The sequence below is a fragment of the Rhyacophila brunnea genome, unplaced genomic scaffold (genome assembly GCF_057557595.1).
Source record: "Rhyacophila brunnea isolate RB1 unplaced genomic scaffold, BYU_Rbru_1.0 scaffold_10, whole genome shotgun sequence".
Classification (NCBI taxonomy): domain Eukaryota; kingdom Metazoa; phylum Arthropoda; class Insecta; order Trichoptera; family Rhyacophilidae; genus Rhyacophila; species Rhyacophila brunnea.
The window spans coordinates 41,888,214-41,911,381 of record NW_028232752.1 but is presented as its reverse complement, the minus strand read 5'-3'; the positions used below and the strand labels follow the sequence as shown (position 1 = coordinate 41,911,381).

Genomic DNA, 23,168 nt, shown 5'->3' with positions numbered 1-23,168 from the left:
TCATTGTTTCAGACTTCTTTCTAATTCTAACGATAGTCATCTGAGAATTCCATACATAATATCAGTCTTTGTTTTATAATATACCTAGGTACTTAAGGGGACGCTCTACAGAATTGCCCTTGAGAATTGAAAATATGATTTTTTTACATGTGGTCCGGAATTGTTGCTCTACTGGTAATATGCAAAGGTCGCCGACAATGCTTTGGTCTAAAGTAATAATAATGATCTCTTATTTAATTTAAATCATAACACTGTCAAAGTGTATAAAATATGGGGTGACCAAAAAATGATATCTTCTAATATACGTAAATGTCACTAAATTCAATTTGTTAATCAGGTGTTTGGTGGAAAACATTGCAACCAATATGATGGATAGCCACGATATAAACTTAATAATAATATATTAATAACGTTTTAACCTGAAATTGTCCGAGAGCTAAACATACGAAGGATGTTGAAATACATATCTACCTACATTTTTATTTCATGTGCTATCCAAAAAACATTATTAATGAATAGTATTTATTTTGAATATGTAAGACCTATTACATAACTATTTTAAAAAAATGGGTACATATTGTTTAATTCTAATGCATATTTAAAAAAAAATTAATATAGTGATGTCTGTTTATTATAAAAGAAAGTGACTTTTTATTAAAAGAAATGAAAATATAATTAATTATATTTTCATTTCTTTTAAAATGGAATTCTACCAAGTAAATGCTAACTCAATTAATGACTTTTTATTACTTACCCGATTAGTTTAATTAATTTAGTCTGACACTTTTACAAACAAGTAACGCAACTTTACTTTTAGTTGGTAGGTACAATAATTATTAATTAATAAAAGCCAATGCAAGAAATAATTTATACTCATAAAAAATGGTCACCCATAGATTTTTTTTATTCAAAGCTAGCGATCGCAGAGAACAAGACAAAAAAAACTGCCGACTTTATCGAATCAATCACCCAGGGCTGTCGAAGACGTCTTACTTGTTTTTATGATAAATTGTTTTTAATTGTGTGCAATTTGGCGGGAAAATATAATATATACAGTTGCTTACCATTCGGTTATCCCATGAGCTGGGTTTTGTTTACTCTTTTGCTGACATCCTACAGTTTTATCTGATATTATAAAAGTCACACAGTACAACAGTGTTTAAATCTAATATGTAATTGCACCGGTTTAATTAAAAACTATAACGAAATTAACATTTTAATGATTTACAGATTTTCCTATGTTATATCAACTTAATAGCAATTTTAATGAGACCAGATACATATGACGATATATCCAAAATACACATCATCAGATAATATGTGAAATATTTTGATAAGCAAAAAAATAAGAACAATACAAAAATAACATAACATAATCAGCTAGTCTTTTCATAATTATTTTAGATGAATTTTGTATGCCGTTTGACGCTTGGAAGAATGTAATTATTCCATCGGTACAGTAAGCTATTTTTAACTTTAAATTTGTAACTCTTTAAAACGTAAAATTAGATTCATATTATTTTGACAGCCCTGTATTCGTTCGGCCGGTTTCAGATTACGTCGCATACATGTTATGTTTGAAGGGAATAATAATAATGATATTCGTTCGACCGAGAATTGTAATTAATAATTATTGCGTTTCTTAAAATAAATCCCCGATGGTTAGAGGTTTTTGAGGTTAGACTGAATTAAAATGACGTCCTTTCAACGCTGAGGTTTATTTCTGACTAAACTATGAATGACCTTGTTCCTGTTCAGCTGAGTCTTAAGGGGCAGCTCTACAGAATCGGCCTTGAGAATTCAAAATATTTTTTTTTTACATGTGGTCCATAATAACTGGTCTACTAGTTAATATAAAGAGGTTGCCGCCAATGTTTGTTGTCTCAATAAACTCCCTCCAAGTGAAGCTATGGGGTGACCAAAAAATAGTACTTTCTAATAAATGTTACTAAATTCAATATGTTTACAGTTCTTTGGTGTGAAGTATTGCAACTGATATGATGGATATGATAACTTTTTTGATTATGTGTTAGCCACGATATAAACTTAATAATATATTAATAACTTTTTAACCTGAAATTGTCCGAGAACTAAATATACGAAGGATGTTGACATACATATCTACCTACATTTTTATTTCATGTGCTATCCAAAAAACATTACTAATGAATAGTGTTTGTTTGTAATGTTTAGGACCTACGTATTAAGAATAATAGGTATTGTTTAATTCTAATGCATATTTTTTAAAACGTAGAATTTAGTGTCTGCCTATTATAAAAAGAAAGTGACTTTTTATTGACTGCGCAACTTCACTTTTATACTAGTGAAACAAGTGGTAGGTAGAACCATTATTGCATGTAAAGGCAATGGGCGAAATAATTTATATCATGAGTGCCTAAAAATAATTATTAACATACAGTCACTAGACACATTATTTTTTTATTAATCCATCCGACTGGCGGGCGACGCCAGGGCTGTCGACGCAATTAATTGTATTGTACTTTTAAAATTTTATTTATAATATATTTTATTCAAGTTTTGTGCATCTAATGCCGGGTCCACACTGGCAACATGTCGCTCGACAACCTCGATAAATTTTACGATAATTATCATACTTATCGTAAAATTTAACGAGATTGCCGGCGACATGTTGCCAATGTGGACCCTGCATAATATCCACTGTGGTTCACGTAGTGGCATGGACATGTTGTTTCTGGGGTCAACTAATTCAAGAAGTAAACACCCATGATAGAATTTTTCTAGTTTTAGTTGCATTATATTCCAAAACTCATTTCCGATTTTATAAATGGAAATTTCTTGGTGTACATAGTGAACAAACCTACGAATAAAAAAAGACAGGAAGGAACATACTGATTCATCGCCATAAAAACTGGCAACCAAATTCGCCATTTTGGAAAGCGACGACTTTGCGAAAACAAATATCGTGTGGTCTGCACGTGTGCGGTAAACTTAAATAGGTAATTTTGTGTATTTTATGTTTGTGTATCATGCATTGTTGGCCATATTTTCCGGTCTTTCTTGATTGCCGTGACACAATATGTTCCTTCCAGTCTTTTTTATTCATAGAAAAAAACAGTATGTTCTATTAGTTATATAATGTATTATGAATCTGTAATAAAATAATACACAATTAAAATATTTTCAAATTGAAAAAAACACATTTTCCTAGCTTTGAGCCGTGCTCACTCATGAATGTCATTCTTCATTTAGGTAAGTATATACAAATTTTGGTGTTATCTTGCAAATTAAATAGGTATCTGACCTTTTCACTATATTATACATGTACCTACATGCAAATGTATTGTTTTCAAATAATTGATATGGATTATATACCATCGTATTATTTTCTCGAAATCATAAACATACTATAATGGTATTTGAGTATCAACCTAAGCTCAATTTGAATTAGGTAATAATAATAATATACCCGTAGATATATCAATAGTATGTTTACTACGATATCCACCCAAGTTATCAGTATGTACATACAGGTTTGGTTAAAAACTATGACGAAATTAACATTTTAAAAATATTAATGCATATAATATTTTGACAGCCCTGTTGTCTGATCGGCGGACACGTGCAGTTGTTTATCAAATAATAATGTGTAAGACGGCCGACAAAGCCAATAATATTTTTTTTTTTTTTAAATAAAATCTCCGATGATTAGTGATTTTTGCGAAAATATCGATTTAAATTAACGTCCTAACGACGCCGATGTCCTTTTGATACTAGATTTATATTTCAATCTCCTTCTCTTGAGCCCCCTCTTAAGGCTTATGGGTTCATTTGCAAGAATCAAATTTGACGTAAGCGACAAGCATTGGAACAAAATAAACATGTTATTGTATAGGTATATAGAAGTATTATATTATAACATTTTAATGTACACGTGCAATATGCTGCTGCTGCTGTCTGCCGCCTAAGCGAAGTTTGAGCGAAATCAGGGGTTTCGAAAGTATTATTTAATAAATAATATTTTTTTCCTAACAAATTATATAGATTTTTGTAGGTAGTAGGTAGAATAAATTATAAGAATAAAAATAGTAGACCTCCAAATAAGAACGTCATATTATTGATATGCTGAATTTGTGAAGTGATACATTTTCTTGAACCTATCATATTGTAGGATCAAATTCAGTGCAAATATTTTTCAAAAAAAAATCTAATACTTATGTAGGTTTCTGAGGTATTTGAAATATATATACTTATGTATTACGTAAATATCACGTTAATTATTACATTATTTAAAATGCCCCGGTGGCAACGAACTATGTTACATTAAATACCATTATCTCCTCAGCGGAGCATATGGAGGCTTATACTATCAGACTTTTTATGAGGAATGGTAGTTAATCTGGATAAAACACACATTGCAAAAACATGTAATTTTGCCAGACGTGGGATTCGAACCCACACCCACTGCGCTATGCCAACTACTCCACTGTAGGATAGTAAAAAATAATATTCTTTTCGACCGTATCCGATCCTAATAGGATCATATGGGCCTCCACAGAGTGGAGGTTTGTATTGACAGATTTTTGTTTTTACGATAAATGTATGTCAGCCACTTGCTCAACCTATTAGATCCATACTTGTGACTCATACACAAATTGAAAAACAATATGTGTACTTGTTAGACCCAGGATTCGAACCTGGGACCCACGACGCAATAAGCCAACGCTTACGCCGCGTGGCTATCATGGGTGTGTTATAAAAATAATTATAAAAATAATAATTATCATAAAATAAATTGCTAACGGAAAGGCATGATTATCTGAAGATACAAAATAATATTGTACCGTTGGGCAATCATTTGAGATGTTTTTCCACTTCGACGGCGACCAGCGCATGGTTTGGCTAATGTACCGCTCATGATTTTCCCATGTATAATACGAAGCCACCTTCAAAGAATGTTTAGTAAATTATCTTTTGAATAAACTTGCACAAAAATCTAATAAACATATTTTTGATTTCAAGAAATTCACGCAAGCTACCTTATAAAATATGTGGCAACCCTGTGACTGGCTTAAGTTTTGTTTAACACTGTTGTTATGTAAATATTACGTCTGTCAAAATAATATTCCGCGATGAACTAAATTCTGGAAGAAAAAAAACACGTCCTTACTGCGTCCCAGTTGGTCGCCGACTAACTATATTAATATCGAAAGAATGAAAAAACTGTATGGATCAATCAATCAAATTGCCTTTTTTTAATAATTTTGCAAAATAATTATATTTCTAAAACGTCTGAAAACAGGATAAATACATGAAAATGTACGACGTGTTTTAGTAATACAGCGTCACTAATTATACCAAATGTATGGGCTTTTATTTATTTTTTCATTGTTAATTATTATTTATAGTATTACGTGAATGTTATATTATAATAAAAATTTTTTTTTTATTGTGCAGTATATATTATTTTGTGAGAAAAAATCATTCAAAATTGGCTGATGTATACTCAAACTAAAATGGCTTTAAAATCTTTATTTTTCCGAAATTAAAAAAAGTACGTGAGTTAATCAATGAAATGTATTGTTTTACCCATTTCTTTGATACAATATATACCTGCAAAACTATTATTAAGCTCAACATTCATTGTGGCGTGACAGTCGTTTTGACCAATTTCGAAAACAGGACTGACTAATTGTCATTTATTTTAAAAAGTAAAGCGATTCGAAAAATTTTAATGACACAGAACGTTTTAGTTGAATACTATTTATTAGATTTTAAATAAATAAAGAGTTTATTGTGTATCAATTCGTTTTAAACATGCTTATCATTTCCGCGATTCCGAGAAGACAGGAAAAAACGGGTCCAAAATCAAAATAGCTATATTATGTACAGTTCAGTTTAAGTTTGAGAAAGACGCATCGACTGCATTCACTGTATCAAACCATACTGTAATAGTGTAATGTAAAGTGTCGTAACAAGTTATTATTATTATATTATTAATTAGCTTCTAATAAAATCAGTTTAAATACCTACCTATAAAAGGTGTTTATATGAAAATGATCCCGCTTTTCATAACAACTAATGAACTAGTTAATAGTAAGCAGTCATTTTAAAATACGATACATAATAAATAATAAATAATGTAGGTAGGTGGGTACCTACTGGTGTGCATTTTTATTGCACTTAACTGGTAATAAGTAAATACCTACTACATTGTATATGAATAGTACTAAACTTGATCATGTCAATAATAATTATGCATATAGGTAGTTACAATAGGTAGGTACTTGGTTCACCGAGTACCTACATCACATTGATATTATAACATAAATACCTACCTACATGAGTTGGTTATATTCTATGTAGGTATACCTACATCTCAACGGGACAGCAGAGCTATCCACAGATGATCATAATAATTATTATACAAAACTTGTACCTATGCAAAAATAAGACGGAACACAATAATTTATTCAAACTAACAAAAATCGCATAGGTGGTAGGTAGGTAGTAGGTACCTACTTACAATGAAGACCCAATAAATTATTATGGTGCCTATTCGATTTAGATGAGTAAGCATGTGGGTACTTCATTATAAATACCTACAGTTTTATAAATACTGCAACGATTTAATTAAACAGTAATTATTGCAGATCAAAAATCTCTATAAATAGGTTGATAGGTATGTGCTGTTCTTAGGTCTGTATTTCACATTTTAAAATAACGTCGTCATGTCGTGTTGGTGATAAGGTGAAGCATTTCTGCATTCTTTTATTAGAACAATACATAACTTTGCTAAGTAGAGTCCCTTTAAACAAAGAAATCGGAATGACCCACAGAACAATTGACCATATTATTTATTACTGTGCATTATTTTGATTTCTTCGACTATTTTTTTTTCATTTGGCAGATTTAGCTCTTTTCTGTATAACATGTGGGATACAGATAATATATTATAATATAATAGATGTCAAAGCATAATCTAAAAATAGCGTGACGCTTACAACAATCAGATTACATAGGTACCTATTCGATCAGTGAGATGAATTTTTGTTTCGATTTTTTTTTGTTATTACCAAGTTTAGGTGGATTAATAATCAATAATATACCGAATGATTCTCCTCCGTTTGCGCTATGCGACGCCTAATCTGATAATACCTACCCTATAATAAATACCTATTTACTATACTAGACTTCAGGGAACTCAGAAATAATTTTCTTTTTTGTGCTAGACTTCGATAGGCACAGATTACTAGGTACCTAATAAATCAAAATATACTGGCCCTAGGTACTTACTTATAATTTGTACCTAACTAATTATTACTATCAGTGACGTCCCATTGGGGAGGCAGACTATGCACCGCATAGGAGCGGCAGTTATTCAAAAGGCGGCAAAATCAATATAGAATGAATCGCCGAATATTTTTTCGTTTAATAAATTCAGCTTACCTGTAGTAACAGTTGGTAGATCTGTGGCCAACTAAATATTAAGAGCTATTTATAAATCATTAAATGAAGCATGTGGAATTTACAAACACATCAATAACAAGTCCATTTTTTTTCTAGGACGAAATTAATACTATGGTAAATAACAGAATAATAAAACAATACATTACTGCTATGGAAAAGACTATATTTAGATACCGACGAGGTTGTATTGGCAGATCTAATTTTTTTATGGCTGACTTATAAAAAAAAACCGGAGTTGTGGAAATATCAGTTTTTTCTAAGGACGGCATTTTACCCAAGTACCTAACCTCACTGATTACTGATTTGAGTGATTATTATCAATATTACCAAAGCTTTCTGTTTGAATAGAAAATGGACCTCGAAATGCATACATAATTTGTATTTTAATAACGAATATAGGTACCTACCAGCAATACCAACAATAGACAGATTAAAAGAAATACAACACTAATTTTTCCCGAGCAACCTATATACCTACCTACTTACATATTATGCAGTGACGGCCCGTTGGATAGGCAGTAGTTCTGCATCCTTATTCATATTCTTGATCTGATTACCTATTGAGAATGGTGATCAACTGATCACTGATCACTGAAGTTACAGGGGTTGCCAAGAATCTCCTTTAATTTGATCGTGTTGTTGCAGTCGTTGTATGTGACCGAAGAATTTGAGAACGCGTCTCTTGCAGGTGGCTGAGAGATGTTCTCTGATGCGAAGGTCTTTCTGTACTCCATAAGGCTAAGGGCGGCAATTGAAGAACATAACAACTAGGTCGTACATACCTATATTGTAAAAAAAAATAGGAATACAGACATACAAACTTATCTGAAGAATGGGATGGGGGAGCCACTGTCGTAAACCACCCAATCAAGACTCGTAACTGGACAAAATCTGACATTCGAATAACATTTTCAAAATGGCGTCCTATGGTAAGTAGTTCGTAGTTCCATTTTTGGCCATTCTACAGATAAGTTTGTAGGTCTGTAGGTAGATAATTTCGTGGAGAAATTGGATTTTATTCGCTTATGCAGTAGGTCCTTGCCCAAAGACGTTTATGGAGAAACATATTCTGAACAGGGGACACTGCTTATTAATAATGTATATACATACTACCCTCCACGTAACCTAACAATTTGGAATAGATTTTTTTGAATTATTTGATGAAATCAGCCAATCAGGCGCCTGGCATTTACTATACATTGATACGGAGTGCGTATGTATCTTGTCACTATGTACAATTGCAAAGTTACGCGGAGGATGATACCCTACAAGTTATCATAAAATGCAAACAAGATTGTTACATAGTACATACACTTTAAGGGGGAAAGGCAAAAAAAATCATTATCAAATTAAAGCTTTGAACATTTTTAATCGATCAGTACCTATCTAAATACAATGAGAAAAATAAAATATATTTTCGATGTATCGATAGGTATATATCGATGATCAATAAACATGATATTTTGATATTAATTATCGCCGTCGACTATTATTATTTCTCTTATTATAAGTTTAGTATTTAATTTGCTTTACTACCTGCTTCTACTACATATTATTATCTTCGTAAGAGTTTATCTTTATTTTCAAATGTTATGTTATGCAACAAAATGCAAAGGAGGCCACTGCAGCGGGTTAATTTTTTATATTATGTAGATAGGTAGGTATTAAAAATTAAAAGAACTTGCTTTATGCGTGTGTTGGTTTGTGTATGCGTCCATATTATACATTAATAGTTTATACAATTTATAATATTATATTATACATACACTGACTAATAATATGTCACTAAAGCAGGGGGGGGGGGGGGGGGGCAAACTGCGGCCCGCTGGGTATTTTTTTGCGGCCCCATTATTAATTGTACTTCTGATCAGTGGCGGCCGGTGGTCTTCAAAATAGCATTTTATGGTAGTGCGCAATGGTTTACTTTCTATAAAGAGAAGATCTTCTTCTTTCACCCTGTCACGACCCAGCATTGGAGCATAGGGCAAGCACAAGTTCGCGCCACTTCCCTCGGTCCATCGCCAACTCTTGCGCCTCCCGCCATGTCAGACCTGCAGCACGTAGGCCGCTTTTGTGGCACCGCTGCAGGGTGAGGGAGGGCCGGCCATGGCAACGGGAACCCTTGAGGCTGTGCCATAAGGGTACGAAGTGTCACACTCTTTGGCGGCATCAGGAACACGTGTCCTAGCCACGTAGAGGTCGTAAAGCGTCTTCATGATTACCTTAATCATCGAAGGCTATAAGCTAAGATAATATCTTAGTGTAAAATGACTGAACGTCGAACTTCTCAGAAGGTAAATTAAATATGTCTATGTTTATTTATTCTATTTCTTAAAAAAGTTTTTGAACATGTAGAATAATTTAAGATCAATAAAGAAATATAAATGTCACCGTTTATGGCTTTACGCTCGGAACAATGCGTCAGCCAAACGTCTGGGTAATTCACTTTGTTAAAAGTGTAAAGCAGTATGTTTATTTTTTAAATCTCACATTATTATTAATTTGTGTGAAATTAAAAAATGAACTAACATTACGCGGGTAATATTTATATTGTAAATCGACGTTCATTCGAACTCAGTTTTATTTCTGATGTATTTATATGGCATTAAAAGTATGTTTCTCTCATATTATCGTTCTTATTTAATATTCAGCTACGACCTTCTACTTATGTAGTGCTGTTGTGTTTTTTTTTTTATTATATTGAATGTATTTGAGTGGTTTAGAAATAAATGCGGCGGTTCGTAGTTTCGTAAAATGTTGGCGATTCATTAAATCTTAAATGTAAAAATGTTAAAAATTAACTCGTCAACATTGTTATAAAACAGAAACTAGCGTTTTTTTTCTAGAGTTCTAATTTCGTGCGCCGATCATAAAGTGTGTAAAAAATGCTACACAAAACGCTACTACAGTAACATTGGGCCACGGTTTAAGAAGTATACAATGACCTCATTGTAATCCTGTGCAAACTGAAAATCTATTTGGATCGCAATCGCTTTGCGCCCACGAACGGAGTATTGTTCATAATACTGCTACATGTTCTACTTCGCGAAGTGAGTGATACACATATGAATAACAATGAAAAGTTGAGCGATGTCTTCAAAAATGCAGGCGGTGCGTAGCACTTGCATGGTATTAGAGGAGCCGCCGCTGCTTCTGATTACGAATAACTTTTTTATAATTTTTTTTAAATATTGACAATAGATTAAAATTTGAAGAATTTGTTGTTTCGTAAATGTATTATCTCAGTACGTCTTCCTTGCGTCTCGTCTCACACTATGTAACCACTATTTTCTACGTTGAACATTGTGACACATTTAAATACTTTTAACTCCGCGTTGCAAGGAAAAAAATATATGCCCATGATATGGTAAAAAGTTTGAATGGATTTCAATTAAACCTCAAGTTATTCCTTCGACAAATATCGAATAACAACGTGGACCACTTTCCAACTTTGAAGTTGCTAAATATACCAGAATATAAATTTGAAGAATATGGTAAAATTATTAAAGCTCTGAATGACGATTTTTCACAAAGATTTGGTGAAAAATTGAGACAAGTTAAGCAATAGTACGCGATCCATTTTTAATAGATATTGATAGTGTACTGACAGAGCAACAACTTGAGATTATTGAATTGCAGTGTGACACTGATTTAAGAGAATTGCATCGTCGTGAAGAAATCTCAAAATTTTACAATGCCCTTAATTCAGACAAATTCGACCAACTTAAAGATTATGCAAGAAAAATGCTCGTTATTTTTGGATCAACCTATATAATAATATGTGAACAAACATTTTCGATCATGAACCTCAATAAAAATTCTTTACGATCAAATATCTCCGATGCCCATTTACAAGCAGTTTTGAGAATATCAACTACAAAATTAACACCTGAATTTAAAAAAAATGTTCAAAAAAGTACAACAGTTTCATTCTTCTCATTATTTTTTTTGTAATGTTTATTTTTTGTGATAATAAATAGTGTATATCTAAAAATGGTATTTTACTTGCGGCCCGCCCGCTCGTTTTGAATTCTTGAATTTGGCCCTCCATCCAAAAAGTTCGCCCTCCCCTGGATCAGGGACGGCTCTTGTATAGGAGCAAAGGTGCACTGATCTCCCAAATTATTACGTAACTATGTAATAATAAGTACGTATTCAAATACCTACATATTGTATGAATTAATTATTGTAAAATATCTTTCAATTTGTCGCCGTCTGCACGCATACATGCGCGTAATTTCTGGCGGCCTGCATGTATGCATATGTACGTCTTTCGTAGTATGTATTAATTTGCAGGAGAGAAATCGAACCGCCTGGCGATGATTTTTTTTTCACGCTGCCGATAATGTGGGCTCAGAGCGGAATGCAGAAACATTTGTCATAACTAAAATTTCCTTAGCAGAAAACACTATGCAGAAACACTGTCCAGATCATTTTTATTGAAAATAATACCATATTTAAAAATTCTCGTTAGGTAAATTAGGTAAATTATTTTATAATCGTTAAACGATGACAAAAATATGACAACTGCATTTTATAAATGCAATAACTATAAATACATATTAATATTTAATTATAATACTCTTATGTTTCCGTTATAAGTCATTATACGTGATTCCACAGGCACCACAAGATTTTTTTTTAACATGGTAACACTAGCATCAAGTGTCATTCTTCATCTGGTATTTTGTATTTCTGCGGGCTGGCGTATAAAAATAAAACAATATTCTGCAAGTACATGCCAAACGAATTAACACTATCAATATCCATATTGAGATACATTGTCAAATGAATTTGAGTGTATGGACTGTGTTATAGACATGCGAATTTATTTTGACAGCAGCTGTCAGTGGTAAATGGTAATACAGAAGGGGGCGTGTTCATAACAAAAGTAGTCTATGGTTAAGGATTCCTTAACTCTATACTCAGGATTGTCTATAGTTAAGTCATGCTTTTCGGCGACTTATCCTTAGGAACGAAATCTTAGATTGTGCATTCCGCTCTCAGTTGTGATCTTTTTTTATTTCCGAACGTGCAATATTAAATTTACCTCACTTGGAACACTGTTCCTCACAATCTGAGCTTACGAGCGCATACGACATTTCGCGACAATACTGTGTTTGACTAGCTCGAATAATACAACTCGCAAACGCTTTTGAAGTCGGTACAAGATTCCCGTGTAATATTTCAAATTATCATATTATTATTTCGTACGTTATGAGGTAAATGCTCCGTTGTTTGCCATACAATATTGAATCGATCAAAATATCGACTAGAGTGATATTGTGATCATTAAGTTAGGTGTAGCAATCTCAACATAGAAATACCAATTTTATAATTATTTTACCTTTAAAAATTAAATAATTTTATTATGCCTAGAGCAAAGTAAAATTGTATGTAAGTAATTGATAAACTATTAATAACCTTTGCATAATATATACATACTACAACTTTTTACGTACCTACTTATACTACTCTAAGAGAAGTAGTTATTTAACGAAAGCGTTACATTGTAACAATTTCTACAATATTAGGTATTTCAATAGTGTACGTGGAGTATGAGCGTTATTTTTCAACGTAAAAGAGAATAAAATATTTTTTAAGAAGATGAACAAAGCAATTTTCCAATGTCAATAATTGAAGAAAAGAAATATAACTTATTCTATCAAATGCAATATTCTTGTTACCGAAGTATTTTGATTTTGAATACGTCTTTCAAATCAGTCCCATTTGGAGTGCAATTCTGGAGCTGAGGTCTACAAAAGTATTAGCAATTTTTTAACAGATAGTAACTATATCCCGTTGAAAAATTACCGGTCCATAGAATTTATCAAAATGATACAGCGCGTAGGTATATGCGGGGAATGTGGGATGCAAATAACCGAAAGGGGAGTATAAGATATGCCCGAATTGCGTCAGTATGTGAACTTCAACCGACCATAACCCGCCTACTACCTATCGGAGCTACACAAATGAGGAGTTTACGGCTTTGTCCCAATGACATAATATGTCTAAAATACTTGCATCAGTTATAATTTATGGAAGTTATGAGTGTCAAACGTGGAAACTACGTTGGCACATATGAAATGTATTACAATAAAAATCGAAAAGAGTTTGTATGCCTTTTGCATCATACCTATCATATCCAGAAGCTTGGACTTTATAAATTTGACAATATGTAAATAAATGCTGTCAGTGAATGTGAGCGTCGTTTCGTTTCTCAACCCGCCCCCAAGATGTATTATATATTTAAGCATAAGCCTACCTCCACTCTGAAGGCTATTGCCGATTTTTTTCAATACCACAAAAAGGAAAATGCATGTCTTTAACTGCACTCCCTAATTTTACTATCACCGGCCGCCACTGCCCTGGATATTCGTATGTCATCGCTGCACTTTTGTTCCACTTGAATATTAGCTGTCGAGTAACCCATTACCTCATAACGTCATACCTACTCATAACCAGAGTATTTAGAGTATGGGCCGAAATAGGAAAATGAAATAGGTATATTATCATTATATTCTGGCGCTAAAGTACCTAAGCTTTATTAAGTCTTGATCTTCTTCTTTTCTGAGATTCGGATAAACATTGGGCATTTCGAGTACCTACTCATCCATCTTTTGCTCGATCTTCCATTCTCATTCTCCAGTTGAATCCAGTTGAAAACTCCCAGTGCTCGCACGCAGTGACGTCCCTAAACAAAGTGGCGCCCTTTTTGGTAGAATTAAATTAATTATTTGTAGACGGCCTTGTTAAGCAATCATAAAATCTTTAAACTGTTGATACGTACCTGTTCATATCTACTGACGTTTAGAGAATGGACACTTTCATCTGCGTTGTAGGTAATAATCCCACGGCTCGAAATGGACCGGAACGCACCGGAGCGCCGTTCCTTTTCGTGAAATCGGTAAAGTTATCGCTCCGTCTCGTGGAATAAATAATTTGACCGTCTGAGCTAGATAGGCCATATAACAAAAATCTAACAAACTTATTTTTATGAAATACACATAACATTTGATAACTATGTTAATATCTTCAGAAAATTTCCGAGCGCTCCGGTTCGTAAACTTTTCCATTTCGAGCGCTGAATAATCCCACTAGGTAGGTACTAGGTACGAAGTCTACCTAAAAAAAATCATTCACTTCTTCTCTTCCTTTATTTCGCTCCTCGGTAAATACTTGATCATTCAGAATATTATAGGTATATCACGTGGCCATCGATATTGCAGGCTTTGGGTTGTGATAAATCTGATTATACCAGTCTCATCAAAAAAGAATAAATCTGACGCCAGTGTCGTCACATAGGTTATAGAGCTCGCGATTGCAACTACGTCGCCAGATTCTCGGAGACGGCCGGTACTTAATTGTAAGATTCTACGCCCAAATAACTACCTGTAACATCTATTACATTGAAATAAAACAATTTTCTCCATTCTAAATAACTCTTACCTACCTGTGGTTTTTGAATGTGCAAATACTATTTTGTGTGAAAAAATGATAACAGCACGTCATAATACGAAGAGGTCGGATGGCAAAATAATAATAATAATAGGTATATTATTTTTAAAATAGTTTACATCATGACGTGGTATACAAGAATATAATGTAATTGAATCAAACAAAATAAATATGTTCTGGAAATCCATTACAATTCTAGATCGGTTATTAATTTTGAAGGGTAGAAATAAATGTTTTCTAGAGTGGGGGTGATGGTTATCATTCAAATTCCTGAACAATTTGTGTCCTTGATAATAATATGATCGAACCGGGATCTGCAGCCCGAATTCGTAACTATCGACTCGCGTGGTCGACAACCGTGTGGGATGACAAGTTAGTATCGCCCGTTTCATGCCGTATACGATAATACCTATTTTTGAAGCCACTCGCTACGGACTATTTTAATTCGCGAGTGACCAGTTGGCAACATCGCCAAAACCGAGAAAATCGGTGTCTATGGTACGAGATGAAACGTCAAAAATGAAATGTCAAACGAAATCATTATTTTTGTTGGTTATGTTTGTGTATAATTCCTACAATATTCGATTGATTTAGTATAATATGATATAGATATATGTACGTAGAATATAACCTTACATAAATGCGAAACCATATAATATTATTACACTGTAAAACAAGATTTAACAAAATAAACACAGTGTCTTCAATAACATTTATTTTTATGTAGGTATTTATTCATTACAAACCATTATAAAACATTAACATAATTAATTGAACTCAAGATAACAGAGTATTAAGTAACATTGTGAATAGGTAATATAATAATTCGGCATCTTTATTGTTTATAAATTGGTAATTGCCGTGTTCTTTCCGTCAGCGAACTCATTCATTTTGACGTTTTGATTTTCAAGGTCACTGTCACATACGAAACGAAATATCAAAATAAACATGGAAATCGGGAAATAGGTAGGTACATGAATTCACGTCCTTCGTCGTGCAAAAGTAGCAAAAGAATGGAGAGGTTTCAATTAAGTGATCTTAATTGAAATGAGGTAGGTAAGGTTATGTCCGTCTCAACATTATACCTACCTACGACTTTTTAATTCTCCATGGATATAATATTATAAACGTAATAATGTGTCAAAATATAACATACATCTTCTATGTCTTTGATTAATTTTAATCTATACAACCATATTCATTTTTTCGCATTGTAAACTCTTCACGCTTGTAGGTAGGTAGTAACATTAAACTTACGATAATAAACCTATATGGCGTGAGAATTTGTAAAATATATCTCACAACCTCTTTGTTTAACCGAAAATTACGTATAAATAGTGCATCACTGAGTGAAAAAGCATTTTGACATAAGTTAACATAATTATTTGATCTGTTTCGCGGATGATTACGTGATCCTAAAAGTGCAGCAAAAGTAACTATTTATGGGATTGACATATTTTAAAATAATTGGGTGGACGATACAAATCTATAGCAATGCTTTGGCGAAATATAAAATAATAATATGTAGGTAATTATTCTCGCGAGCCCAATAATAAAATACTATCTTTTCGCAGCCTAACCTTTTTATTTTATTTGACAGTTCAAAACTAAACTGCGTTATCGGCGCGAGACATCAGTGCGCATGCTCACATACTCAACTCGTATGGGGGGCTATGGTCACGAGTGCCCTTTGGTATGGGCAATAATGTCGACACGGATTATGACTAATTCAGGTAGTGATAAGTTTCGACATGCCATATTTCGATAACCTACGTCACTTTCGCGAATAACTACGATGTTTCACACGACTCGCAAGTTCTAACATATAAGGCCCCTGTACCAGTGTTGCCAACCGTACTATAATTATAGTATTTGTACTATAATTTTGGCCCGCGTACTATGTACGATATAAAATAGGTATAGTACGCCCAAAATACTATAATTTTGAAAATCGTACTATAATATATACTATATTTTTCCTAAAAAAACAAGCCGACCACGAAAATTTGGGAACCTGCGGCCCGCGACGAAATATTTTTCCTAAAAAAAACAAGCTGACTATGAAAAATCGGGAACCTGCGGCCCGCAACGAAATATTTTTACTAAAAAAAACAAGCCGACCATGAAAATTTGGGAACCTGTGGCCCGCGGCGAAATATTTTTCCTAATAAAAACGAGCCGACTATGAAAAATTGGGAAAATTTTCATTTTCAACAGATGACAACGCGTACTATATTTTATCTCCAAATACTATAAGTTTGGAGGCTCTGTACTATAATTCCACTTTCAAAATATGGCAACACTGCCCTGTACAGTCACGTCAATTTCGAACGGTTGGCAACCCTAACGACATCATTCATTTTCTTGTTTCGTCTCCGTGAAAATGTAAAATACTTACTATAATTTTATGTCAAATATACAAAAACCACTATAATCATGGAAAATGTTCCTGTGATATAGTTTTTTTCAGAAATATTATATTTTTACATGTTTGTATTAAAATAATATTAGCATAGTAAAATATGGCAACACTGGTTATAAACACAGAGTAAAAGTATAGTCTATCTATGCACAACAGAGTCATAACAATAATATGCAGTCAACCTATTTCTACTTCAGGGAATAATAATATGTGGAATATTTGTTGACAGCGAGGAGATCATCCAATAATCCCATCTCTTTGACTGACAGCATATTGACATATTGATAGCGACAAATATTATAAATCCATTGTAAGTTTGTAATATTATCATATTTATTTTTTAAATATTTAAGAACTCAAATGTTTTCGTGTCTACTGTCAAAAGAACGAAACATAACTTGAACTTAACTTTTCACGGTTTTAAATAATGTGAACAATATCTTAACCATATCCAGCACCTTTGTTATGGCAGATAGTAAGAGGAATGTAGAAATATATCAAATATTAGGAGTGATTGAAGTTAGGTTATGCTATCGCTTATCAATTATTATATTGTTTTTGGTTTGGTTGGTCACATAAGTAGTGGAATAGAAATTCTTTGTTGTAAAATGACATCAGCATAATAGTACATATGTAAAAGTTAGGTTAGTTCCTATGTAAACAGTATAATATTGCACAGCAGAGGTGGACATGAGATTTTACAACTTTCTTTTTAGACCAAACCAAACCTAACCTAATCTAACCTACCCCAACCTAATATTACCTCATATAATCTTAGTTTGTGATAATGGTGTATCAAAATGTATGAAAATTTCAAATTTTCAATTAACGATTATTGGATCGAAAAGCCAATGCGCCGACATTATTTATAATTGTCTACATGGAATCAACTGTTTTCGTAAAATAAATATTATAAAAGCTTGTGTCCACCTCTGCGGCACAATTACCTAATATTGTTGTATGTTGGCTTTTTTTTATTATAATACGATTGTGGAACTAGGTAGGTACCTATTCTAATATAAGTAATGAACCTTCACAACTTACTGTAAGTAGGCTGACCAATCGTCCCTGCTAGATTTTATGGTTTCGAAAGCCCGGCCAGTTTGTCATTCATTTTGTCCCGGTTATTTGGAAAAAATAAGTGCTGAATAAATACAAAATTCAACGAGTGCAGCCTTGGAAAATGGCAATTGGGCAACACAATACCCGACTTTAACAATGGCGTGGTACACAGCTTCGCAAGTCAGTTGCACAGCTGCCGAACATGTGCCATCTTAGCAGGGTTCTGTCAGATTGCGTAGGTAACTTACTCAAGTTTGTTTTCGGCATGTTGTTAAATTGTAATATATTTTCAGTCTCCCAATCTGCACCTGTTTAAAGAATATTCTCAATAATGAATATCATATGTCCTGAAGAAAGAAGTAGAATGATTGGATCAACTGAAAAACTTTATTGCGCCGCAAAGTTAATTATGTACTAAATTGTAGTTTCGGCATGATACCCTGTTTACACGTGCATGGATTTACTGCTGACACTATGTATTATCGCGGCCATAACAAGAAAATGCATTTTTACACATTTATTATCGTGCAAGTTGCAAGATGTGTTCATTTTTTTACCGGCAGGTTCGCCACTATCGTTCTACTGCGCAGGCGCAGATATCGTACAGTCTCATTGTCACAAGAAAATTCAGAAGCTTCTGAACTTTTTTGATCCACGCATGGAAGGAATCTTGCAATTTGCATGATAATACGTGTTTATACATGCATTTTTTTGTTATCACAGCAATAATACGTACTGTCTATCCATGCATGTGTAAACAGAGTATTTGTTCATTTTCATTCCATCATTTAAAAATGTGAACTTTGGTGTGCTTTTCAACTTTATTATGAGGTCTACTCTTGCGCTTGGACTATCAGTAAGTCGTAGAGTTGCACTCTTCCAACTGTCTTAAAGAATGAGGTGAGAGGGCGCACATGCCCCCTACGCATGCTACGAATCCAAATAATTGACGACTGAGGATTAAAGGGGTACAGGTTGCATATAAGTAAGATTAGTAATTAGGAGTAGTTTTTTTATATCAGCTTATAAGAATTCAGCTGTGTAATTACTTTGAAAGAAGCATTTTATTTCCATACATTGAATCACTTTCCATGAACTCTATAGATAAACTGTTCATAGCAATGTATGTATGTATTTTGAATGTTTTGATCTGACGCCAAATTTCTCTTTGGAGCCTTTTAAAAGTTTTCATCCCTCATACTGACATTTGCAATATTTCTTTCCCTCCATGATAATATGTTTCGGCTGTCGATGTACCCAAATGTGGTAACAAATTGTTTTCTAAACATGCTCTGTGATGCTGAAAATTGTTCCTTATCTCTGCTCAATGCATGCTTAATTAGCATTTGTGGTAGCGCGATAAGTATGCTCTGTTTGGATTAATTTGTCAAATAAACAAACTTGACAGTTTGCATACACAAACACAGCAGACTATACGATTAATTAGGTACCTACTGCTTTTGTTGCAGACGTAAATTTGGACGAGCCTGACAACATAATCGCTAAGGCGTTAAAAGACCTCGACATGCAGAACCACTATCCTCCGGATGGGTCAGATGACAGCTCCAACCAGACCAACTCCAGTTCGCCCCGCCTTTCTCCGAGCTCTGGCTGTCCCGACTACACCATGTCACCGCCGTCTCAGCGAGTACCTCAATTGGAATTTGGCCAAACAATCATGGAAGAGAATGGTGAGTATTATGTTTTGTAATCTTCTTCACGTATTTAAAAATTAAAAATATGTTAACAAACACTTTGCACTATGAAATGCTTCATATTAGACTAATGACATTTACTTTCTCCTGGTAATCTGGTAAATCTGTCATTTTTTAATCAGAAATTAAACGTCGTCGATTTTCGTACGTTCTATTTTCGTACAATTCACTCTTTCGTACATTTCTTAAAATTTTGATTTCTGTCGATAATACAAAACTGTACACTTCCATGCATTCGGCTCCATGATGAACATGAATGAGAAACGGAGAAACCGCGGTGTCGATACCGACAAAAAAATCTTTATATGATCGAGACGAAGATGGGAATAATTATGCATTCTGAAAGCGGCGAAATGACTTAAGCCTGTCTGCGATGGAAATATATCTTCAAGGATTGTTTCCAAAAGACACGACATAGTGAATGAAATGGGGAGTACTTTGCCATCATGAATTGCTGATAAAACACCGAAAAGATGTCCCTCTGAGTTTTTCATTTATTCAAGTTAAGGCTCTAAGAATCAATTCTAACATGAAACTTCAAGCAAGTTAAGAATGGTTCGACAAATTTAAACTGAGGTATTTTTAATATAATATTAAATTCACTGGAAAAGCTGCCAGTGTGCAGATATTCTGTGAATGAATTTATTTCCTCATTGTCCAAAATATTTAAAAATAGATGCACTTTTTTAATTACTCTACTTATATATTTTCAGGAAGGAACCAATTATGTATTAAAGTCGATGACTAGTACCACAAGTAAATAGTTAATGTCGTTTTCTTGTTTCCAATAAATACGAATTATGTTGAGTATTGATTAAATAGACGAAAACATAAACAGAGGCCATTTTTTTCAAATTCATATTTGTTTATTATGGAATTCAAACAATTAGTGAATATTTGTTGTATGAATGCAGAAATTTCGAAAGAGGAATAGGAAAAAGAGGCGTTGGTGGATAAAACCATGGGTAATGCGACGTAATATCATGGGACTCTTTATGTAACCAGTTTGTTTTCAATTCAGAATGACAGTTTACCTTTACGTACTTATGTAAATAACATGATGACAGTAGTCAGGGGCGCATTGCGCATGCGTGGCATGGGCAGTGGCGTGGTGCGCATGCGCGCCACTTTTGCAATCATCCGCGATGATCGAAAAGTAGAACATGTTTAACTTTATTCGAATTCGATTTCGGATGATCAGTTTCGATGATTCGAGGATGAATGTGCGTTTACACGGGTCACTGCGGATGATTCCTCCGCGATCATCGTCAAAAGTGAACCGTCTAAACGGGACTTAGTCGTTTATTTTATTCAATTGCAAATTTGTATAACGTTTTTACGTTTAATACCTGCTGTGTTTATGGGGAGACAAAATATCAATTCTAGTGTTTACTTTTTAATTAAACTAAATATTATGATGATGTGATTCAGATATATATATATATAATTAAGTTGCTGTCTCTCTCTGAAAATAAGTGATAGTAAACCATCCCAAATTTATTTCTTTTAATAAGTTGCAGGAGTCTGGTGACAATACATACCTGCATTTGTCAATATAATATGCAGTGTTGCCAACTATCATTGATAAAAATATTATATTATGCTAATTGACAGCAGAAAAGGTAGATTTCCAAGGAATTCTGGTGAAATAATGTTCAGCAGTTAAAAAACTCTGGATTTAAAGTCATGTCATTTGGCAAGAAATAAGATGTCAATTCAGAATTAAGTATGCATATTATTTTATTAATACTGAAGTATTGGTAAGTTATGTCAGTTATGTCTCATTATGTAGTGCCCCTATCGACCAAACCATTATTCACTATAGGTCAGTAGTTTCCAAACTTTATGTCACTATGCCTCCCTTTTAAAAAAATCCAATCTTGGCGCCTCCCCCCCTTTTATTTCATTAAATAATACAGACACCTTTATAAATATCATCATAATATGATCATATATATTATATTTGATGCACAAATCATTTAAAAGTGGAAACGTGGCGAATTTTTTTTTTTTGTAATTTTGATTTCCAAAGCTCCAATATTTTATGAATGTCTTCACTTCGTCTTTTTAAATCAGTGAATGCATTAATGGTCCTTGCATCGATTTATTCACTCATAATTTTAAATTTCAACCAAATAGATAAGTTTAGCAACAAAATTATCGTTCCTAAACAAATTTGCCTCAATTTTCAACATTATGATGTGACCTTTTTATTTAATTTTTTCATGAGATAGCCAGCGCGCTTCACAATATACTATAGAAGTGAGGTATTATAAAATTAGAGACAGGTTTGCAAACAACCTTTTATAGGACAGTTTTATGTAGTATATATCGTCACCGTTCAGGCAAAAGTCACCAACCCTGAAAATGGCAGTTTTGAGTTGAGTATGTCACCCGAAGCGTAAAATTATGTTCTTTAAGATGCAAAACTCACCTCCGTACATTAGTTAGTAAAATTTTGCTTAAATCCGAATTATTTGTTTTTCACTAAATGACTTTCGATAAAATCTTAACAAGCAAAAGTCATTATAGGTGAATAGACATTATTGACTCTATAAAAAAAAAATCCTTCGTTATAAATATACAAGCAAAAGTCACTATACTATGGATGGTGAGTTTTACTGATGCTTCTTTTGGCTAACATTGTTCAGATTATTAACAAGCAAAAGTCACCAAACCATAATTTGAGCTACCTTGCCTCCTTTAAAACCTTCCAGATGTTTTAATTAGCATCAAAAAGTAAAAGTACCTTAAAGGAATTATTAAGAAGACATGAGAAAATAATTTAATGTAGATAAAACCTTAAAAACATTAAAATCTGATTTTTCCTGCATTTTCAAACTTTCAAATTGCGATATCTCAAAACTATGTTTTTAGGGTTGGTGACTTTTGCCTGAACGGTGACGATATAGTATATATATATGTAGTCCTTGCATCGATTTATTCACTCATAATTTTAAATTTCAACCAAATAGATAAGTTTAGCAACAAAATTATCGTTCCTAAACAAATTTGCCTCAATTTTCAACATTATGATGTGACCTTTTTATTTAATTTTTTCA

The 23,168-nt window shown here is 33.2% G+C and overlaps 1 protein-coding gene across 2 annotated transcripts in view; it reads left to right on the top strand.

Annotated features, from left to right (window-relative positions):
- LOC147079222 (nuclear factor NF-kappa-B p110 subunit-like) overlaps positions 1–23,168 on the top strand; it is a 94,657-nt gene that overhangs the window by 5,440 nt on the left and 66,049 nt on the right. Inside the window, exons 1-2 of one of the 2 annotated variants that reach the window (XM_085954287.1) lie at positions 17,477–17,639; positions 19,861–20,082. In XM_085954287.1, coding sequence (XP_085810413.1) covers positions 19,917–20,082 — 166 coding nt within the window. In that variant the 5' untranslated portion in view covers positions 17,477–17,639; positions 19,861–19,916. Of the gene's footprint in view, positions 1–17,476; positions 17,640–19,860; positions 20,083–23,168 lie in introns of those variants that run through there. The other variant, XM_085954279.1, reaches the window with a different exon arrangement.